Source organism: Oncorhynchus mykiss, unplaced genomic scaffold (genome assembly GCF_057628025.1).
Source record: "Oncorhynchus mykiss isolate SJ-2025 unplaced genomic scaffold, ASM5762802v1 scaffold103, whole genome shotgun sequence".
NCBI lineage: Eukaryota > Metazoa > Chordata > Actinopteri > Salmoniformes > Salmonidae > Oncorhynchus > Oncorhynchus mykiss.
In genome coordinates this window covers 17,501-42,500 of record NW_028322102.1, presented here as the reverse complement: position 1 = coordinate 42,500, position 25,000 = coordinate 17,501, and the positions used below count along the sequence as shown (strand labels likewise).

Below are 25,000 nucleotides of genomic sequence, written 5' to 3'. Positions count from 1 at the left end.
AGCATCGTCCCGAACACGACTTGGAGACCGTCAAAGAAGTTATCTCCTATGATGATGACTGTGGCTCCTCCCGTGGTCCATCCTTCACTAGGGCTGATGGCTTTGATGCAGGGGGTAGCTGCTTGTAACAGACAGAACAACAGAGAGAATTTAGGACCTTCCCATCCGCTAGACCACTAACCAACTAGCTTGAATATTAAAACAGAACACCGGGCACTGAAGAGCCAGATTCCCTACGTCAGACCGAGCAGCGTTACTCATGTGGTAGCCTAGTGGTTAGAGCGTTGGACTAGTAACCGGAAGGTTGCAAGTTCAAATCCCTGAGCTGGTACAAAGGTACAAATCTGTCGTTCTGCCCCTGAACAGGCAGTTAACCCACTAGGCTGTCATTGAAAATAAGAATTGTCTAGTTAAATAAAGGTAAACAATAATAATAATAAAAAAAGACAAAACTAATTGACTGGTTTTACAAGGCAAAAAGGCCGACAAAAACTATTGGTTTGTTCTAGCTACAGAAACCCAGAGGGGGAAAAATGGCTTTGTGTAGCAAACGGTGTGTCAGGGAAAATATGTCCGTTACTAGGGCTGTTACTAGGGGCTGTTACTAGGGCTGTTACTAGGGGCTGTTACTAGGACTGTTACTAGGGGCTGTTACTAGGGACTGTTACTAGGGGCTGTTACTAGGGCTGTTACTAGGGGCTGTTACTAGGGACTGTTACTAGGGCTGTTACTAGGGCATGTTACTAGGGGATGTTACTAGGGCTGTTACTAGGGCTGTGGTGGTCAGGGAAAATATGTATGTTACTAGGGCTGTTACTAGGGGCTGTTACTAGGGCTGTTACTAGGGGCTGTTACTAGGGCTGTTACTAGGGCTGTTACTAGGGGCTGTTACTAGGGCTGTTACTAGGGCTGTTACTAGGGGCTGTTACTAGGGACTGTTACTAGGGCTGTTACTAGGGGCTGTTACTAGGGGCTGTTACTAGGGGCTGTTACTAGGGCTGTGGCGGTCATGACATTTCTGTCAGCCGGTTATTGTCACGTTAACTAACATAACCACGTTTAGCATCTCCAGGCCTCCAGCGTTCGAGTCGAATATGCCTCTGGAACATGTAGCACTATCAGGTCACATGTTTTACAACACCTACTCATTCAAGGGTTTTTCGTTATTTTTTTACGACTTTCTACTTTGTAGAAATATTTGTGAAGACATCACAACTATGAAAGAACACATACGGAATCATGTGGTAACCCAAATAAAAGTGTTAAACGAATCAAAATATATTGTATATTTTAGATTTTTCAAATAGCCACCCTTTTGCCTCGATGACAGCTTTGCACACGCTTGGCATTCTCTTAACCAGCTTCACCTGGAATGCTTTTCCAACAGTCTTGAAGGAGTTCCCACATATGCTGAGCACTTGTTGGCTGCTTTTCCTTCACTCTGCAGTCCGACTAATTCCAAACCATCTCAAGTTGGTTGAGGATGGGGGCTTGTGGAGGCCAGGTCATCTGATGCAGCCCTCCATCACTCTCCTTCTTGGTCAAATAGCCCTTACATAGTCTGGAGGTGTGTTGGGTCATTATCCTGTTGAAAAACAAATGATAGTCCCACTAAGCCCAAACCAGATGGGATGGCGTATCGCTGCAGCATGCTGTGGTAGCCATGCTGGTTAAGTGTGCCTTGAATTCTAAATAAATCACAGACAGTGTCACAGACAGTGTCACCCCCACACCATAACACCTCCTCCTCCATGCTTTACGGTGGAAAATACACATGTGGAGATCATCCGTTCACCCACACCGTGTCTCACAAAGACACAGCGGTTGGAACCAAAAATCTCCAATTTGGACTCCAGACCAAAGGACAACTTTTGACCAGTCTAATGTCCATTGCTTGTGTTTCTTGGCCCAATCAAGTCTCTTCTTATTATTGGTGTCGTTTAGTAGTGGTTTCTTTGTAGCAATTTACACAGTCTCCTCTGAACAACTGATGTTGAGATGTGTCTGTTACATGAACTCTGTGAAGTGTTTTAGTTGGGCTGCAATTTCTGAGGCTGGTAACTCTAATGAACTTATCCTTTGCAGCAGAGGTCACTATGGGTCTTCATTTCTGGGGCGGTCCTCGTGAGAGCCAGTTAACTCTAATGAACTTATCCTTTGCAGCAGAGGTCACTCTGGGTCTTCCTTTCCTGTGGTGGTCCTCGTGAGAGCCAGTTAACTCTAATGAACTTATCCTTTGCAGCAGAGGTAAACCTGGGTCTTCATTTCCTGTGGTGGTCCTCGTGAGAGCCAGTTAACTCTAATGAACTTATCCTTTGCAGCAGAGGTCACTCTGGGTCTTCCTTTCCTGTGGCGGTCCTCATGAGAGCCAGTTAACTCTAAAGAACTTATCCTTTGCAGCAGAGGTAAACCTGGGTCTTCATTTCCTGTGGCGGTCCTCGTGAGAGCCAGTTAACTCTAATGAACTTATCCTTTGCAGCAGAGGTCACTCTGGGTCTTTCTTTCCTGTGGCGGTCCTCATGAGAGACAGGTCACTCTGGGTCTTCATTTCTGGGGCGGTCCTCGTGAGAGCCAGGTCACTCTGGGTCTTCATTTCTGGGGCGGTCCTCGTGAGAGCCAGGTCACTCTGGGTCTTCATTTCTGGGGCGGTCCTCATGAGAGACAGGTCACTCTGGGTCTTCCTTTCCTGTGGCGGTCCTCGTGAGAGACAGTTTCATAATAGCGTTCGATGGGTTTTGCAACTACACATGAAGAAACTTTGAAAGTTCTTGAAATGTTCTGTATTGACTGACTTTTGTATTTGAATTCATTATGGATCCCCATTAGCTGGGGCCAAGACAGCAGCTACTCTTCCTGTGGTTTATTATGGATCCCCATTAGCTGGGGCCAAGACAGCAGCTACTCTTCCTGGGGTTTATTATGGATCCCCATTAGCTGGGTCCAAGACAGCAGCTACTCTTCCTGTGGTTTATTATGGATCCCCATTAGCTGGGGCCAAGACAGCAGCTACTCTTCCTGGGGTTTATTATGGATCCCCATTAGCTGGGGCCAAGACAGCAGCTACTCTTCCTGGGGTTTATTATGGATCCCCATTAGCTGGGGCCAAGACAGCAGCTACTCTTCCTGGGGTTTATTATGGATCCCCATTAGTTCCTGCCAAGACAGCAGCTACTCTTCCTGGGGTTTATTATGGATCCCCATTAGCTGGGGCCAAGACAGCAGCTACTCTTCCTGGGGTTTATTATGGATCCCCATTAGTTCCTGCCAAGGCAGCAGCTACTCTTCCTGGGGTTTATTATGGATCTCCATTAGTTCCTGCCAAGGCAGCAGCTACTCTTCCTGGGGTTTATTATGGATCCCCATTAGTTCCTGTCAAGGCAGCAGCTACTCTTCCTGGGGTTTATTATGGATCCCCATTAGTTCCTGCCAAGGCAGCAGCTACTCTTCCTGTGGTTTATTATGGATCCCCATTAGTTCCTGTCAAGACAGCAGCTACTCTTCCTGGGGATTATTATGGATCCCCATTAGTTCCTGCCAAGGCAGCAGCTACTCTTCCTGGGGTTTATTATGGATCCCCATTAGTTCCTGCCATGGCAGCAGATACTCTTCATGGGGTTTATTATGGATCCCCATTAGTTCCTGCCAAGGCAGCAGCTACTCTTCCTGGGGTTTATTATGGATCTCCATTAGTTCCTGCCAAGGCAGCAGCTACTCTTCCTGGGGTTTATTATGGATCTCCATTAGTTCCTGCCAAGGCAGCAGCTACTCTTCCTGGGGTTTATTATGGATCCCCATTAGTTCCTGCCAAGGCAGCAGCTACTCTTCCTGGGGTTTATTATGGATCCCCATTAGTTCCTGTCAAGGCAGCAGCTACTCTTCCTGGGGTTTATTATGGATCCCCATTAGTTCATGTCAAGGCAGCAGCTACTCTTCCTGGGGCTTATTATGGATCCCCATTAGTTCCTGCCAAGGCAGCAGCTACTCTTCCTGGGGTTTATTATGGATCCCCATTAGCTGCTGCCAAGACAGCAGCTACTCTTCCTGGGGTCCAGCGAAATTAAAGCAGTTTATACCATTTAAAAAACATCACAATACATTCACAGACCGTGTGCCCTCAGGCCCCTACTCCACCAGATATATACAGTACAAAATCCATGTGTACATATGTGTGTAGTGCGTATGCTATTGTGTGTGTGTGTGTGTGTGTGTGTGTGTGTGTGTGTGTGTGTGTGTGTGTGTGTGTGTGTGTGTGTGTGTGTGTGTGTGTGTGGTGCTTCACAGTCCCCGCTGTTCCATAAGGTTTTTTTGTCTGTTTTTTAAATCTAATTGTACAGCTGAATCAGTTACCTGATGTGGAATAGAGTACCATGTAGTCATGGCTCTATGTAGTACTGTGCACCTCCCATAGTCTTTTCTGGACTTGGGGACTGTGAATAAACCTCTTGTGGCATGTCTTGTGGGGTATGCATGGGTGTCCGAGCTGTGTGCCAGTAGTTCAAACAGACAGCTCGGTGCATTCAACATGTCAATACCTCTCATAAATACAAGTAGTGATGAAGTCAATCTCTCCTCCACTTTGAGCCATGAGAGATTGACAAGAATATTATTAATGCTAGCTCTCTGTGTACATCCAAGGGCCAGCTGAGCTGCCCTGTTCTGAGCCAATTGCAATTTTCCTAAGTCCTTTTTTTGTGGCACCTGACCAAACGACTGAACAGTAGTCAAGGTGCGACAAGGTCCCCCCCCCCCCCCCCCCCTTGTTACAACACAACTGATTGGCTGAAACACATTAAGAAGGAAAGAAATTCCACAAATTAACTTTTAAGAAGGCACACCTGTTAATTGCAATGCATTCCAGGTGACTATCTAATAAAGCTGGTTGAGAGAATGCCATGAGTTTGCAAAGCTGTCATCAAGGCAAAGGGTGGCTATTTGAAGAATTTCGATGATAAAATCTATTTTGATTTGTTTAACACTTTTTTGGTTACTACATGATTCCATATGTGTTATTTCAGCGTTGATGTCTTCACTATTATTCTACAATGTAGAAAATAGTTTTAAAAATAAATACAAATACATTTAAAAAAAAAACTTGAATCTAGTAGGTGTTCTAAAACTTTTGACTGGTAGTTAATATTTAAAAAATATCAGAAGTGCTAGCAAGCTCCGGACCACCAGTAGCCATCACTGAGGCAAACAGTCAGGCACAGAGTTCTCTCTCTCTTTTATCACACCTTCTTCAACACCCAGACTTCCTCTGGCCCCTGCTTCGATGAGCATTCTGGAATGCAGATTCTGCGACAAAGAGACTAGATACCTAAAGATGTACACTCTGTCTGTTTATTTGACGCTCCTCATTTCTCCTGCTCTATTTCCTGTTGCTAAACGGTCAGTGGGAGGGAGGTGACTAACAGTAATGGATTTCCTCCCCCACTCTCACTCCTCCACCCTCTACATTAACTGCTCCTTCATTTTAAAGGTTGATTTATTTATTTAATCTGTCCATCTCTCTTATTGTTGTTGACCGGGGATAGAAGGAGAGACAATGGAAAGGTGCTTGGAACTGTAAAGCCACAAAGCCTTGTAAATAATTCACAAAAGGATGTTTTTGTCATCTGTAGTACCTTTTAGTGTAATTGGGGTAGTTGTACCTAAGGTGTCTGTTGTTTATACCAGCTATCATCCTGTACCACTGTAACATCGTTGTTATAGCTAAGGTGTCTGAGTTTATAATAGCTTTCATCCTGTACCACTGTAACATCGTTGTTATAGCTAAGATGTCTGAGTTTATAATAGCTATCATCCTGTACCACTGTAACATCGTTGTTATAACTAAGATGTCTGAGTTTATAATAGCTATCATCCTGTACCACTGTAACATCGTTGTTATAGCTAAGATGTCTGAGTTTATACCCGCTTTCATCCTGTACCACTGTAGCATCGTTGTTATAGCTAAGGTGTCTGAGTTTATAATAGCTATCACCCTGTACCACTGTAACATCGTTGTTATAGCTAAGATGTCTGAGTTTATACCCGCTTTCATCCTGTACCACTGTAACATCGTTGTTATAGCTAAGATGTCTGAGTTTATACCCGCTTTCATCCTGTACCACTGTAACATCGTTGTTATAGCTAAGGTGTCTGAGTTTATAATAGCTATCATCCTGTACCACTGTAACATCGTTGTTATAGCTAAGATGTCTGTTTATACCCGCTTTCATCCTGTCCCACTGTAACATCGTTGTTATAGCTAAGATGTCTGAGTTTATAATAGCTACCACAGTAACACCAATCTTTCAATCATTGCAATTCAGTTTATATAAAAACAGCACAAAAACTAATGTATGTTAAAAACAAATATGTGGATTTTTTTTAAATTAATAAAAATATAAATGATAAAATACTAATAAAATAACAATGGGTTATAATTATAAGGCGTACATATGATCAATAATGAGACGATATAATCATTGCCATCATGCATTGATTTCCCCCTCTCCTTCCCCCAGCTAGCTCTCTGCCAGCCAGCCAGGTTAATCACCATTAGGTATTGTTGTGTTCTACACTCCAGACAAGGCCCCAGTCTTTGTTTGCTTTAATGTTGGACCAGCCGAGGTTGTATTTGCTCATTCCACGAGCATCTCCCTGTGTAGCAGAGGGGCCATGAGCCCACAGCACACACACACACCGCCACGGGAGGGAGGGAAGGAGGGAGGGATGGTGGGAAGGAGGGCGCAGGGGGAGGGAGGGAGGGGAGGGAGGCATAGAGAGAGAGAGAGAGAGAGAGAGAGAGAGAGAGAGAGAGAGAGAGAGAGAGAGAGAGAGAGAGAGAGAGAGAGAGAGGGAGAGGGAGAGAGAGAGAGAGAGGGAGAGAGAGAGACAGAGAGAGAGAGGGCTGCCCTTAACTGGCACTGTTGACTCCATGCTAATAAGTTCATACAAATTTTCATTTCTGAGGCTTGCGAGTGACATTTGCTTTTCTTAATTGCAGGCAGGAGCGTTTGAAAAAGCATCAACTCTCTAAAGACAGACAAGACTCCTCAAAGGGACTGACCTTCATCAGCGAAGCCAATTATAGCAAATAATTCACCAAAAATTACAGTAAACAAATTTACTGTCTGTAGGTGAGAGGGAGGGAGGGAAGGAGGGGTGGACGGACGGACAGAAGGAAGGAAGGGTGGGTTGTGGTGGGGGGTTGTTGGGGGGCTGAAGGGAGGCAGGTGGGGGGGTTACGGAGAAGAGGCTGGGAGGGGATGGGGGTGGGGGGTGGACTGGGCAGAGCAGAGGCACAAGAGGAGCTGGCTGGCAGCTGGGGCTTCAGACAGCCACACACACACACACACCGACTCGAATTTCGCAATGCTTCCCCCGTTGGTGCCTAGCGTGGAGACGGGAGAGACGGGGGCCGAGGCTGGGGGGGCCGGGGTTGCTCTAAACCGAGCCGTGCATGAGCCACCTCCATTCTGCCCGTGATTAGCATACATTTTCAATGCACATATAGAAGGGGGGGACATGTGTTCAATGGGGAGCATGGCGAACCAAATTACACAGACAGCGTTAGCCATCTAATGATATACGTGCACAATGCCCTCAAGCAGATGATGGAAATTGGAGAGAGCAGACGTACGCAGTCAGCCAGCGAGAGAGAGACGGACGGGCTGGAACAGGACCAGTCTGGTGAAGGATGTTCTGAATCCAAGTTCACCCAACATACAGGGATACCAGGCTAGGTAGGCTGTTCTGATGCCAAGTTCACCCAACATACAGGGATACCAGGCTAGGTAGGCTGTTCTGATGCCAAGATCACCCAACATACAGGGATACCAGGCTAGGTAGGCTGTTCTGATGCCAAGATCACCCAACATACAGGGATACCAGGCTAGTTAGGCTGTTCTGGAGCCAAGTCCACCCAACATACAGGAATACCAGGCTAGGCAGGCTGTTCTGATGCCAAGATCACCCAACATACAGGAATACCAGGCTAGGTAGGCTGTTCTGGAGCCAAGATCACCCAACACACAGGAGTACCAGGCTAGGTACAACTTATTCTAAGTAGTCGGATTGTTTTTTTAATTTTGTAAATATTATTTAAAAATCATAAAGGACCTATATTTAGTATATAATATATTAAACAATATTCATCAAATGTTTTCCTCTACATTTTTATGTCAGTTATGGGATAATTTATTGTATTGTTCACTAGCTAACGACTAACTAACGACTAGCTAATGACTAGCTAACGACTAACTAACGACTAACTAACGACTAGCTAACGACTAGCTAATGACTAGCTAACGTCTAGCTAACGACTAGCTAACGACTAGCTAACGACTAGCTAACGACTAACTAACGACTAGCTAACGACTAGCTAACCTCTAGCTAACCTCTAGCTAACGTCTAGCTAACGTCTAGCTAACGACTAGCTAACGACTAACACATCACTTCCTCCCTGCTTGCCAGCTCTCTTCTGATTTTTCTCCTAACGCCAAGTCTTCTGGAAGCGGTTCGGCGCCTGCATGTGTCTAATCTCAACATCAATTGTCACACTCCAACGAATCTCTGGCTTTGATGTGCTTCAAGTGGACAGTCAACAAGGAGCCAAGAGAGGAAGAGAGAGAGCGGAGAGAAATATTTGGTACTGACTACCAACTACCCACAACCTACCAGGCCTCCCGGCTCACCTCCCCACCTCCCCACTGTGTCTGGTGTTGACTACCCACAACCTACCAGGCCTCCCAGCTCACCTCTCCACGTCCCCCTGTGTCTGGTGTTGACTACCCACAACCTGCCAGGCCTCCTGGCTCACCTCCCCACGTCCACCTGTGTCTGGTGCTGACTACCCACAACCTACCAGGCCTCCCAGCTCACCTCCCCACCTCCCCACTGTGTCTGGTGTTGACTACCCACAAACTACAAGGCCTCCTGGCTCACATCCCCACGCCCCCCCTATGTCTGGTGCTGACTACCCACAACCTACCAGGCCTCCCAGCTCACCTCCCCACGCCCCCTTGTGTCTGGAGTTGACTACCCACAACCTACCAGGCCTCCCGGCTCACCTCCCCACCTCCCCACTGTGTCTGGTGTTGACTACCCACAACCTACCAGGCCTCCCAGGTCACCTCCCCACATCCCCCTGTGTCTGGTGCTGACTACCCACAACCTACCAGGCCTCCTGGCTCACCGCCCCACGTCCCCCTGTGTCTGGTGCTGACTACCCACAACCTACGAGGCCTCCCAGCTCACCTCCCCACATCCCCCTGTGTCTGGTGCTGACTACCCACAACCTACCAGGCCTCCCAGCTCACCTCCCCACCTCCCCACTGTGTCTGGTGCTGACTACCCACAACCTACCAGGCCTCCTGGCTCACCTCCCCACGTCCCCCTGTGTCTGGTGCTGACTACCCACAACCTACCAGGCCTCCCAGCTCACCTCCCCACCTCCCCACTGTGTCTCGTGTTGACTACCCACAACCTACCAGGCCTCCTGGCTCACATCCCCACGCCCCCTTGTGTCTGGAGTTGACTACCCACAACCTACCAGGCCTCCCGGCTCACCTCACCACTGTGTCTGGTGTTGACTACCCACAACCTACCAGGCCTCCCAGCTCACCTCCCCACGTCCCCCTGTGTCTGGTGCTGACTACCCACAACCTACCAGGCCTCCCAGCTCACCTCCCCACATCCCCCTGTGTCTGGTGCTGACTACCCACAACCTACCAGGCCTCCTGGCTCACATCCCCACATCCTGCTGTGTCTGGTGCTGACTACCCACAACCTACCAGGCCTCCCAGCTCACCTCCCCACCTCCCCACTGTGTCTGGTGTTGACTACCCACAACCTACCAGGCCTCCCGGCTCACCTCCCCACGTCCCCCGGTGTTTGGTTTACTGAACAGAGGCGTTTGGGTTCGTACTTCTCTCTCTGCGTTCAGCTCCTGCCTCTCAGTGTGAAGCTCTAATCAGCACTCCTCTCTCCAAGGCAACATGGCACCGTGTTAGCGTACATCCCAAACGGCACTATGTAGCGCCCTACTTTTGACCAGGGCCAATGGGGTAGTAGTAGTGCCCTTCATATGAAAATAGGGTGTCATTTTGGGACACAGACTTAGTCACCTTCCTCCTCATCCCTCCAGTATTGAGACACACCAACAGGTCTCATCTTGCCTGCTGTGCTGTACGTACTGAGGACTTCCTTTGTTCTGCCTGCTAAAAATGTCTTGTAATTGTGCCGGTGGTCTCCAGATGGCAGGTTGATACTGCTGCTGATGGGATTATACCTTTTTTTACCTCTCCTAGGGCCATCTGCTCCTCTTTACTGGCTAAAGCCTTGCAGCCTGGATCCGTTTGTCTTTATTGCATCAACCTAACAGCGTTACAGCCACTTGGCATGCAAATCAGATCCACGCTGCAGGGCCTCGAGGAGAGAGCCGGGGTCGCTGTGTACGACACACACACACATACACACACGGTATAGCGTAGACACAGACGAGGGTCGCTGAGTCGCTCTTTACACACCCCTTACTGACGACTACAGGCTCTTTTATGAACTGAGGAACACGTGGAGGTGAGAGAGTAAGGGAGGGGGGCGGGGGGGGGGAATTACTATACCATCAACTGGAATACATTATATCCAGCTGGTGTTTGAAACTTAGATAATAGGTTGTATTAGGGAGACAGAATTGCAGATAAACAGAGTTAATAGGTATTCCTGTACAGACTTTGTAGCCAATCTACAGCATAGTTAACATGGACTATACATTAGGACTGTCTGTCTGTCTGTCTGTCTGTCTGTCTGTCTGTCTGTCTGTCTGTCTCTCTAAAATGGGTAGACAATAAAATATCAGTAATCTGAGATTTGACTGTGATATGAGACTGCGTTTCAAATGTTAGATACAGTATGTTTCGTCATGAAATGTTCCATTCTAACCCAGCCACGTCTGCCCTCTAACACAATCCACACACACTTCATAGATCTGTGTGGTCTTCACTTAATAACGGGAAGGTGGAGGAGATACACTCCAGATCAGGAGACGGATCATCTGAAAACCACCAGTACAAATCTAGATTCATAAGGACAGGATCTCTGCTGCACACTGGGCTTTTTGATGAGATGAGATGATTCAGTGGTTGTTGGGTGGGTTGATCTAGTTGTTGGGTTGGGTGAGTAGGCTGTGCAGACGCCAGTTCCCCTGTCCCGCAGGACCCCCTCAGACAGGGGGAGACCCACGGTAGAGTGTGGGGGGGGGGACTCAACCTCTTTAATTGCTCCCCTAATTAAAGCTGGTTGCTCCGTGGATACGGAGAGAGAGAGAGAGAGGGAGACAAACAATACGTCACAGGCGGTAACGACTTCACAGCTTAGGGCTAACCATCAATTATTAGATTGTCTTTCTCTGCCCGTTTTGTCATTAGTAAAGAACCTAGTCATTTCCTTCCCCTGCAGAGTTCTGGGGGTTGATATAGTGCATTTCATTGATATAACGCCTTTGCTTCGCCTCTCCTGTTGCATTATTAAAACAATTGTGTTATGATAATCCCTGCCTAATTAAGACAACAACAACCTCGTGCTGTTACAGGTTTGGGTAGCATCATACTATACATACCCAGCCACTTGTACTTGCCACTGATAACTAGCTAATACGCGTTTGACAAGATCCCGTTTCCCAGAGTGTTTGAACTGAACCGAGACCAACAGGAAGGTCAGAAGGTTGAACTCTGTCCTTCCTGCATTTATGTTTTCCAGACTTTGCTGCTCCGAATTTATTTTTCTCTCTTTTTTTTCCCTTTTTCTCTGCAGAGCAGCCAATCAGTCAGTCTTCTGATGTGCTGGTTTCCTCATTGATGAGTACGACACCACAGTAGTGCTTTTATAAGGATCTAGCTACAGATCCCAGTAACAACAACCTGACCTCACACTACAGAACCCAGTAACAACCTGACCCCACACTACAGATCCCAGTAACAACCTGACCTCACACTACAGAACCCAGTAACAACCTGACCCCACACTACAGAACCCAGTAACAACCTGACCCCACACTACAGAACCCAGTAACAACCTGACCCCACACTACAGAACCCAGTAACAACCTGACCTCACACTACAGAACCCAGTAACAACCTGACCCCACACTACAGATCCCAGTAACAACCTGACCCCACACTACAGATCCCAGTAACAACCTGACCTCACACTACAGAACCCAGTAACAACCTGACCCCACACTACAGATCCCAGTAACAACCTGACCTCACACTACAGAACCCAGTAACAACCTGACCCCACACTACAGAACCCAGTAACAACCTGACCCCACACTACAGAACCCAGTAACAACCTGACCTCACACTACAGAACCCAGAAACAACAACCTGACCTCACACTACAGAACCCAGTAACAACCTGACCTCACACTACAGAATCCAGTAACAACCTGACCTCACACTACAGAATCCAGTAACAACAACCTGACCCCACACTACAGAACCCAGTAACAACCCGATCTCACACTACAGAACCCAGTAACAACCTGACCTCACACTACAGAACCCAGTAACAACCTGACCTCACACTACAGAACCAAGTGACAACAACCTGACCCCACACTACAGAACCCAGTAACAACCTGACCTCACACTACAGAACCCAGTAACAACCTGACCTCACACTACAGAACCCAGTAACAACAACCTGACCTCACACTACAGAACCCAGTAACAACCTGACCTCACACTACAGAACCCAGTAACAACCCGATCTCACACTACAGAACCCAGTAACAACCTGACCTCACACTACAGAACCCAGTAACAACCTGACCTCACACTACAGAACCAAGTGACAACAACCTGACCCCACACTACAGAACCCAGTAACAACCTGACCTCACACTACAGAACCCAGAAACAACCTGACCTCACACTACAGAACCCAGTAACAACAACCTGACCCCACACTACAGATCCCAGTAACAACCTGACCTCACACTACAGAACCCAGTAACAACCTGACCTCACACTACATAACCCAGTAACAACAACTTGACCTCACACTACAGAACCCAGTAACAACAACCTGACCTCACACTACAGAACCCAGTAACAACCTGACCTCACACTACAGAACCCAGTAACAACCTGACCCCACACTACAGAACCCAGTAACAACAACCTGACCTCACACTACAGAACCCAGTAACAACAACCTGACCTCACACTACAGAACCCAGTAACAACAACCTGACCTCACACTACAGAACCCAGTAACAACCTGACCTCACACTACAGAACCCAGTAACAACCTGACCTCACACTACAGAACCCAGTAACAACCTGACCCCACACTACAGAACCCAGTAACAACAACCTGACCTCACACTACAGAACCCAGTAACAACAACCTGACCTCACACTACAGAACCCAGTAACAACAACCTGACCTCACACTACAGAACCCAGTAACAACAACCTGACCTCACACTACAGAACCCAGTAACAACAACCTGACCTCACACTACAGAACCCAGTAACAACAACCTGATCTCACCACAAATCAATTGCAGATTTGAAGTTTATTTTAGAAAGCCATTGAGCAAGAGCCCTATTGAAAACATGTGTGAATAGAGATCACTACATATTTCACACAGAGCAATAATAATAATAATAATAAGTATAATTATAATAATTATAAATATTACATACATGTGTTTATGACATTGACCAGTGAAATACAATGAGGTGATGGAGAATTAGAGAAGTACGTTGTGAAGCCATAAAGGGACCGATGTGATCTGAAGGAACTAAACCAGAAGGCTCTTTATCTCAGCAGCGACCAGAGGAGCTAAAGATGACAAGCTACATGAGGAAAGAGAGATGGAACTAAAGAACTAACCCCCCGCGACCACATGACAATGAAGATAAGTCTTTTAAACATCTTTTCAAGGTCTTGTGCTCGTAGGGAAACTAGAGGGTATTTCAAAATAAAAGTCTTGTAGAATGTGCTCGTAGGGAAACTAGAGGGTATTTCAAAATAAAAGTATTGTAGAATGTGCTCGTAGGGAAACTAGAGGGTATTTCAACATAAAAGTCTTGTAGAATGTGCTCATAGGGAAACTAGAGGGTATTTCAACATAAAAGTCATGTAGAATGTGCTCATAGGGAAACTAGAGGGTATTTCAAAATAAAAGTATTGTAGAATGTGCTCATAGGGAAACTAGAGGGTATTTCAAAATAAAAGTATTGTAGAATGTTCTCGTAGGGAAACTAGAGGGTATTTCAACATAAAAGTCATTTAGAATGTGCCCGTAGGGAAACTAGAGGGTATTTCAACATAAAAGTCTTGTAGAATGTGCTCATAGGGAAACTAGAGGGTATTTCAAAATAAAAGTCATGTAGAATGTGCTCATAGGGAAACTAGAGGGTATTTCAAAATAAAAGTAATGTATAATGTGCTCGTAGGGAAACTAGAGAGCATTTTAAAAAAAAGTAAAATATAATGTGCTCGTAGGGAAACTAGAGAGCATTTCAAAATAAAAGTCATGTAGAATGTGCTCGTAGGGAAACTAGAGAGCATTTCAAAATAAAAGTCATGTAGAATGTGCTCGTAGGGAAACTAGAGAGCATTTCAAAATAAAAGTCATGTAGAATGTGCCTACCATGATAGAGATAAGGAGGGTCCGTACCTTCAGAAGGGTCTAGACGTCGAGCCCTTCTGCCGTGCTTGGAGTTGTTATGGACAAACATGTTATCTGAGACCGCCAGGACGTGACCGTCCACGTTGACCGTTGTTGATACAACAACCTGCAACAGGAGTGAAAGGGGGAGCCAGTCATTAAAACAGTCTGTCTATGTATCTGTGTCAGGAGACAGGTCATGTCGGCCCATTGCTGCCACACTGTTAACACAAAGTGCTTTGTGACAATGTAAACTAGTGACAACTGAGCTGCCACCAACTCGAAGGAGAAGAAACCCCTAGACTTTGCTGGAGTTTTTTTTAAACACTTGGGTTTCCATTCCATATGGCCTCCAACACAACAGACTAGCTGCACTACTATGGGTTCATGACATCACTATGGGACGTTCAGTCTTTCTGTTATAACACTGCATGCTATACCACTGGCCAGTAGCAACAGGAATAGCTGAGCATCCACACTCCAATGGGAGGAAGGTTATGTCTCAGGTCTACAGTAATATACAGGGTTGTGTTCATGACACAGCCATGGGAGGAAGGCCTGTCTCAGGTCTACAGTAATATACAGGTTTGTGTTCATGACACAGCCATGGGAGGAAGGCCTGTCTCAGGTCTACAGTAATATACAGAGTTGTGTTCATGACACAGCCATGGGAGGAAGGCCTGTCTCAGGTCTACAGTAATATACAGGGTTGTGTTCAAGACACAGCCATGGGAGGAAGGTCTGTCTCAGGTCTACAGTAATATACAGGGTTTTGTTCATGACACAGCCATGGGAGGAAGGTCTGTCTCAGGTCTACAGTAATATACAGGGTTGTGTTCATGACACAGCCATGGGAGGAAGGCCTGTCTCAGGTCTACAGTAATATACAGGGTTGTGTTCATGACACAGCCATGGGAGGAAGGTCTGTCTCAGGTCTACAGTAATATACAGGGTTGTGTTCATGACACAGCCATGGGAGGAAGGTCTGTCTCAGGTCTACAGTAATATACAGGGTTGTGTTCAAGACACAGCAAATGTAAGGAAATGTACGTAACCAGTCAGGGACGACCTGACCTGACCTGACCTGACCTGACCTGACCACAGTAAGTTGGACAGGGGATCACCCAGGGGCCTCAGAAAGATGACTCAGCCACTGTACTGTAGTCTAGTTGGACAGGGGATCACCCAGGGGCCTTAGAAAGATGACTCAGCCACTGTACTGTAGTCTAGTTGGACAGGGGATCACCCAGGGGCCTTAGAAAGATGACTCAGCCACTGTACTGTAGTCTAGTTGGACAGGGGATCACCCAGGGTCCTTAGAAAGATGACTCAGCCACTGTACTGTAGTCTAGTTGGACAGGGGATCACCCAGGGGCCTTAGAAAGATGACTCAGCCACTGTACTGTAGTCTAGTTGGACAGGGGATCACCCAGGGGCCTTAGAAAGATGACTCAGCCACTGTATTGTTTCTGTTCCTAAGAAACGGTTAAGGGAAAAGGCAGTTTCTCTCTCTCTCTCTCTCTCTCTCTCTCTCTCTCTCTCTCTCTCTCTCTCCCTCTCCCTCTATCTCTCTCTCTCCCTCTCCCTATCTCTCCCTCTCCCTCTCTCCCTCTCTCTCCCTCTCCCCCTCTCTCTCCCTATCTCTCCCTCTCTCCCTATCTCTCCCTCTCTCTCCCTCTCCCTCTCCCTCTCCCTCTCTCCCTATCTCTCCCTTTCTCCCTCTCCCTCTCTCCCTCTCTCTCCCTCTCCCCCCTCCCATCTCCCTCTCTCTGTCTTCTTTAAGTTTTCGTGGTGGGTACAACGTCCCTGTAGGTTTCATGGTATTAACACAATACGTTCCGGCACACCAATCAGAGGAAGGAGTCTGTCTTCGCACCTCGAAGTAGCTAAAACCAAAATCAGAGTCGTTACATAACTACTTCCCACCAGTGTCGTTGACTGGCTTTGCTCACATCATTAATGTCCTGGCTGTAGCTGAGTATTTACAGTGTATTTACAGTGTTTACGTGCTTCCCTGAAGCAGACCTGTCTATGAGTAAACAACTAGTTACATTAAAAGAAGCCTCTTTATTAAAACGAACACACGTTACAGCTTTCTTACAAATGTCTTTCTTGTTTTTCTAACTTCCTGTGTGTGGTCGGTCGTCTGCTCTCACAGTGGAATAAAGAAAGACTATAATATAAACTAACACACGTTAAAAACATTATAGATATCTTTAAAAAGACTCTAAACTAACACACATTAAAAACATTATAGATCTCTTTAAAAAGACTCTAAACTAACACACATTAAAAACATTATAGATCTCTTTAAAAAGACTCTAAACTAACACACATTAAAAACATTATAGATCTCTTTAAAAAGACTCTAAACTAACACACATTAAAAACATAGATATCTTTAAAAAGACTCTAAACTAACACACATTAAAAAATGAAATTGAAAAATAATCAAAACTTAAAGCACATTAAAAAACACAGATATATTTTTCTTGTTTTTGTGCCTTCGTCATTAGTGTGGAGGTGTCTGGAAATAAAATAATCCGTGATGCAGTGTGTAGTTAGAAAAGACAATACAGTGAGAGAGGCCTCTTTTAACTCATAATAAACATTGCAGTTTAATTGTTTTCTCTCTCTTCCAATGTAAGTGTGGACGTTGTCCTCTCAAAAACAGATTGAAAATAAAAAAAGCACATCCAGTTTAGCTTCAAACACGTTCAAATCCCTTTGCTATGACAGGGATGGCTGTCTTTGTCAAAACAACACATTGCATTTACAAGTGTGATAAAAAGATCTATATGTTTGTCATTTTGGAGTGGGTGTATGTATTACCTGCCCACCATCTCTCTCCCTCCTCCTCCTCTCTCCCTCCTCCTCCTCTCTCCCTCCTCCTCCTCTCTCCCTCCTCCTCCTCTCTCCCTCCTCATCTCTCTCCCTCCTCCTCCTCTCTCCCTCCTCCTCCTCTCCCTCCTCTTCCTCTCTCCCTCCTCCTCCTCTCTCCCTCCTCTTCCTCTCTCGCTCCTCCTCCTCTCCCTCCTCCTCCTCTCTCCCTCCTCTTCCTCTCTCCCTCCTCCTCCTCTCTCCCTGATGAATGAATGAAAGCATTCTCCTTTTCCCTCCTCAAAACGGTTGCCGGGAGACGAGATCTTCTAGGCTTTAGCTACGGTTCCTCTGGCGCTTTAAGGAGAACCTTATGGAAGGGACTCTGTCCAGTTGTCTATCTGCCATTAACAGTCTCTCAGCCACCCGCCTCACTGCCCACTGCCCTCTCTTCACCCTAACAGGCACCATTCACATTGATCTGTTGATATTCATATTGATCTGTTGATATTCATATTGATCTGTTGATATTCATATTGATCTGTTGATATTCATATTGATCTGTTGATATTCATATTGATTTGTTGATATTCACATTGATCTGTTGATATTCATATTGATCTGTTGATATTCATATTGATCTGTTGATATTCATATTGATCTGTTGATATTCATATTGATCTGTTGATATTCATATTGATCTGTTGATATTCATATTGATATTCATATTGATCTGTTGATATTCATATTGATCTGTTGATATTCATATTGATCTGTTGATATTCATATTGATCTGTTGATATTCATATTGATCTGTTGATATTCATATTGATATTCATATTGATCTGTTGATATTCACATTGATCTGTTGATATTCATATTGATCTGTTGATATTCATATTGATATTCATATTGATCTGTTGATATTCATATTGATCTGTTGATATTCATATTGATCTGTTGATATTCATATTGATCTGTTGATATTCATATTGACCTGTTAAAATTCATATTGATCTGTTGATATTCATATTGACCTGTTAAAATTCATATTGATCTGTTGATATTCATATTGATATTCATATTGATATTCACATTGATCTGATGATATTCATATTGATCTGTTGATATTCATATTGATCTGTTGATATTCATATTGATCTGTTGATATTCATATTGATCTGTTGATATTCATATTGATCTGTTGATATTCATATTGATCTGTTGATATTCATATTGATCTGTTGATATTCATATGGATCTGCTGATATTCATATTGATCTGTTGATATTCATATTGATCTGTGTATATTCACATTGATCTGTTGATATTCATATTGATATTCATATTGATCTGATGATATTCATATTGATCTGTTGATATTCATATTGATCTGTTGATATTCATATTGATCTGATGATATTCATATTGATCTGTTGATAATCATATTGATCTGCTGATATTCATATTGATCTGTTGATATTCATATTGATCTGTTGATATTCATATTGATCTGTTGATATTCATATTGATCTGTTGATATTCATATTGATATTCATATTGATCTGTTGATATTCATATTGATTTTCATATTGATCTGTTGATATTCATATTGATCTGTTGATATTCATATTGATCTGCTGATATTCATATTGATCTGTTGATATTCATATTGATCTGCTGATATTCATATTGATCTGTTGATATTCATATTGATCTGTTGATATTCATATTGATCTGTTGATATTCATATTGATCTGTTGATATTCATATTGATATTCATATTGATCTGTTGATATTCACATTGATTTTCATATTGATCTGTTGATATTCATATTGATCTGTTGATATTCATATTGATATTCATATTGATCTGTTGATATTCACATTGATTTTCATATTGATCTGTTGATATTCATATTGATCTGTTGATATTCATATTGATATTCATATTGATCTGTTGATATTCATATTGATCTGTTGATATTCATATTGATCTGTTGATATTCACATTGATCTGTTGATATTCATATTGATCTGTTGATATTCATATTGACCTGTTAAAATTCATATTGATCTGTTGATATTCATATTGATCTGTTGATATTCATATTGACCTGTTAAAATTCATATTGATCTGTTGATATTCATATTGATCTGTTGATATTCATATTGATCTGTTGATATTCACGTTGATCTGTTGATATTCATATTGATCTGTTGATATTCATATTGATCTGTTGATATTCATATTGATATTCATATTGATCTGTTGATATTCATATTGATCTGTTGATATTCATATTGATCTGTTGATATTCACATTGATCTGTTGATATTCATATTGATCTGTTGATATTCATATTGACCTGTTAAAATTCATATTGATCTGTTGATATTCATATTGATCTGTTGATATTCATATTAATCTGTTGATATTCATATTGATCTGTTGATATTCATATTGATATTCATATTGATCTGTTGATATTCATATTGATCTGTTGATATTCATATTGATCTGTTGATATTCACATTGATCTGTTGATATTCATATTGATCTGTTGATATTCATATTGATCTGTTGATATTCACATTGATCTGTTGATATTCACATAGATCTGTTGATATTCACATAGATCTGTTGATATTCACATTGATCTGTTGATATTCATATTGATCTGTTGATATTCATATTGATCTGTTGATATTCATATTGATCTGTTGATATTCATATTGATCTGTTGATATTCATATTGATCTGTTGATATTCACATAGATCTGTTGATATTCATATTGATCTGTTGATATTCACATTGATCTGTTGATATTCATATTGATCTGTTGATATTCATATTGATATTCATATTGATCTGTTGATATTCATATTGATATTCATATTGATCTGTTGATATTCACATTGATCTGTTGATATTCATATTGATATTCATATTGATTTGTTGATATTCATATTGATATTTATATTGATCTGTTGATATTCACATTGATCTGTTGATATTCATATTGATATTCATATTGATCTGTTGATATTCATATTGATATTCATATTGATCTGTTGATATTCACATTGATCTGTTGATATTCATATTGATCTGTTGATATTCATATTTATATTCACATTGATCTGTTGATATTCATATTGATATTCATATTGATCTGTTGATATTCATATTGATCTGCTGATATTCATATTGATATTCATATTGATCTGTTGATATTCATATTGATCTGTTGATATTCATATTGATCTGTTGATATTCATATTGATCTGTTGATATTCATATTGATCTGTTGATATTCATATTGATCTGTTGATATTCATATTGATTTGTTGATATTGACATTGATCTGTTGATATTCACATTGATCTGTTGATATTCACATTGATCTGTTGATATTCATATTGATCTGTTGATATTCATATTTATATTCACATTGATCTGTTGATATTCATATTGATATTCATATTGATCTGTTGATATTCATATTGATCTGTTGATATTCATATTGATATTCATATTGATCTGTTGATATTCATATTGATCTGTTGATATTCATATTGATTTGTTGATATTCACATTGATCTGTTGATATTCATATTGATCTGTTGATATTCATATTGATCTGTTGATATTCATATTGATCTGTTGATATTCATATTGATCTGTTGATATTCATATTGATCTGTTGATATTCATATTGATATTCATATTGATCTGTTGATATTCATATTGATCTGTTGATATTCATATTGATCTGTTGATATTCATATTGATCTGTTGATATTCATATTGATCTGTTGATATTCATATTGATATTCATATTGATCTGTTGATATTCACATTGATCTGTTGATATTCATATTGATCTGTTGATATTCATATTGATATTCATATTGATCTGTTGATATTCATATTGATCTGTTGATATTCATATTGATCTGTTGATATTCATATTGATCTGTTGATATTCATATTGACCTGTTAAAATTCATATTGATCTGTTGATATTCATATTGACCTGTTAAAATTCACATTGATCTGTTGATATTCATATTGATCTGTTGATATTCATATTGATCTGTTGATATTCATATTGATCTGTTGATATTCATATTGATCTGTTGATATTCATATTGATCTGTTGATATTCATATTGATCTGTTGATATTCATATTAATCTGTTGATATTCATATTGATCTGTTGGTATTCATATTGATATTCATATTGATCTGTTGATATTCATATTGATCTGTTGATATTCATATTGATCTGTTGATATTCACATTGATCTGTTGATATTCATATTGATCTGTTGATATTCACATTGATCTGTTGATATTCATATTGATCTGTTGATATTCATATTGATCTGTTGATATTCATATTGATCTGTTGATATTCATATTGATATTCATATTGATCTGTTGATATTCATATTGATCTGTTGATATTCACATTGATCTGTTGATATTCACATTGATCTGTTGATATTCACATTGATCTGTTGATATTCATATTGATCTGTTGATATTCATATTGATATTCATATTGATCTGTTGATATTCATATTGAAATTCATATTGATCTGTTGATATTCATATTGATATTCACATTGATCTGTTGATATTCATATTGATATTCACATTGATCTGTTGATATTCATATTGATATTCATATTGATCTGTTGATATTCACATTGATCTGTTGATATTCATATTGATCTGTTGATATTCACATTGATCTGTTGATATTCATATTGATCTGTTGATATTCATATTGATATTCATATTGATATTGATATTGATCTGTTGATATTCACATTGATATTCACATTGATCTGTTGATATTCATATTGATATTCATATTGATCTGTTGATATTCACATTGATCTGTTGATATTCATATTGATCTGTTGATATTCATATTGATCTGTTGATATTCATATTGATCTGTTGATATTCACATTGATATTCATATTGATATTCATATTGATCTGTTGATATTCATATTGATCTGTTGATATTCATATTGATCTGTTGATATTCATATTGATCTGTTGATATTCATATTGATCTGTTGATATTCATATTGATCTGTTGATATTCATATTGATCTGTTGATATTCATATTGATCTGTTGATATTCATATTGATCTGATGATATTCATATTGATCTGATGATATTCATAGTGATCTGTTGATATTCATATAGATCTGTTGATATTCATATTGATCTGTTGATATTCATATTGATCTGTTGATATTCATATTGATCTGTTGATATTCATATTGATCTGTTGATATTCATATTGATCTGTTGATATTCATATTGATCTGATGATATTCATGTTGATATTCATATTGATATTCATATTGATCTGTTGATATTCACATTGATCTGTTGACATTCAAATTGATCAGATGTTTCCTGTCATTAGTCAGGCAGCCTCCGTCGTAGCGTAGTCTACCCTAAAAACTAGTGCACTCCGTGGGGATCAGGGTGCCGTTTGGGTGACGGCTTCAGAGAGACAGTTAGAGATGTCTCGAGGGATGGATGAGGAGGATATCTGACTGAGACGATGACCTAAAACCTCCTGAAAGAATCAACCAGACGTCCTTCTCCCTTTTTTCTATTTAGTAAACAATCCTAATTATACAGTTGCATTTAATATGTGATAATGAGGGTTTTTAGCATGTCAATGGAGGGTTGGAAGGGATTGGAGAGGCCCCTGAATGAATGGGTGTAAGTGTTTTCACTCAGAGCTCCCTCTCTCTCTCTCTCTCTCTCTCTCTCTCTCTCTCTCTCTCTCTCTCTCTCTCTCTCAGGTTCATTCTGACAGTGATTGACCTCGGGTATGTCAATGGAATTCGCCTCTCTCTCTTTTTTCTCTCTCTCTCTGTTTTTTTTAAAGGAGTGAAAGGGCTCCATTCTTGTGTCCAGGTTCAGAGCCTGGCCGTGGATCGAGATGATGGATAGAGCTCTCACTGGCTTCCAGCTGAGCCGTGGTAGCGAGCATCCCAAAATGGCACCCTCTTCCCTACATAGTGCACAGGACCCTGGTGAAAAGTAGTGCACTTACGTAGGGAATAGGGCCCGACATTTGGGGACAGAGCTGTGGTTAGTAAGTGGGGAAAGGAAGCTTGCAGGAAAGCCCAAGCCCTTGCCTAAGGAACACCGTGGTCGGGAGAGTCTGTCAAATATATTCTGGACATGTTATTTAAAGCTGCGGTGAAGAGATGGAGAGCAGAGCCAAGAGAGGCTTCTTCAGCATCAACCATTCAACGTGGAAGACAGGGTGTTTTGCTGTTTTTTGTTTCTGTGTTTAGAATTATCGGTGAATATTGAGTTGGGTATGATTTATAAAAATAAAAATTGTCGATTGGATACATTGTTTTTGTTGTGACAATGACGATTATAGCTACAGACATCAAGGCATTATTTTCCTAAGTTGTTTTTAAAACACATCTTTCTGCGTTTAAATGCAAAACATCAGTAAACGTTAGTCCATAGTCGTTCAAACAGACTGATACAGCATGGAAAATCAGGTTGAAAAAAGGTCCTATAAGGAGACAAGAATAGAACTAAAGTTGTAGTGGTGAACTGGCCTGCTCTCACAGCTGCTGAGGGAAAGTCTTTGAATGGCAGACTCTCACAGCTTTCTATTCCCCTCTCTCTCTCTCTCTGTCTCTCCCTCTCTCTCTCTCTCTCTGGCTCTGTCTCTCCCTCTCTCTCTCTCTCTCTGGCTCTGTCTCTGTCTCTCTTTCTCTCTCTCTGGCTCTGTCTCTCCCTCTCTCTCTCTCTCTCTGGCTCTGTCTCTCTTTCTCTCTCTCTGGCTCTGTCTCTCCCTCTCTCTCTCTCTCTGGCTCTGTCTCTCCCTCTCTCTCTCTCTCTCTCTGGCTCTGTCTCTCCCTCTCTCTCTCTCTCTGGCTCTGTCTCTCCTTCTCTCTATCTCTCTGTCTCCCCCTCTCTCTCTCTCTGGCTCTCCCTTTCCCTCTCTCTCTCTGGCTCTGTCTCTCCCTCTCTCTCTCTCTCTGGCTCTGTCTCTCCCTCTCTCTATCTCTCTGTCTCCCCCTCTCTCTCTCTCTCTGGCTCTCCCCTTCTCTCTCTCTCTCTCTCTGGCTCTGTCTCTCCCTCTCTCTCTCTCTCTCTATCTCTCCCTCTCTCTCTCTCTCTCTCTCTCTGGCTCTGTCTCTCCCTCTCTCTCTCTCTCTGGCTGTCCCTTTCCCTCTCTCTCTCTGGCTCTGTCACTCCCTCTCTCTCTCTCTCTCTGGCTCTGTCTCTCCCTCTCTCTCTCTCTCTATCTGGCTTTGTCTCTCCCTCTCTCTCTCTCTGGCTCTGGCTCTGTCTCTCCCTCTCTCTCTCTGGCTCTGGCTCTGTCTCTCCCTCTCTCGCTCTCTCTGGCTCTGTCTCTCTCTCTGGCTCTGTCTCTCCCTCTCTATCTCTCTCTCTCTCTGACTCTCCCTCTCCCTCTCGCTCTGTCTCTCT

General features: G+C 42.4%; 1 protein-coding gene across 18 annotated transcripts in view; it reads right to left on the bottom strand.

Moving 5' to 3' along the window:
* Window positions 1-25,000, bottom strand: part of LOC110522569 (transcription factor COE3) — a 97,715-nt gene that overhangs the window by 69,882 nt on the left and 2,833 nt on the right. For 11 of the 18 annotated variants that reach the window (XM_090228863.1, XM_090228864.1, XM_090228865.1 and 8 more), the window contains exons 2-3: window positions 14,654-14,798; window positions 1-118 (exon numbers count right to left, since the gene is read on the bottom strand). The exon at window positions 1-118 is cut by the window's left edge and continues 13 nt beyond it. In XM_090228863.1, the coding sequence (XP_090084989.1) occupies window positions 1-118; window positions 14,654-14,798 (263 nt within the window). Of the gene's footprint in view, window positions 122-14,653; window positions 14,799-25,000 lie in introns of all 18 variants that reach the window. The other 7 variants (XM_090228855.1, XM_090228860.1, XM_090228858.1 and 4 more) reach the window with 2 other exon arrangements.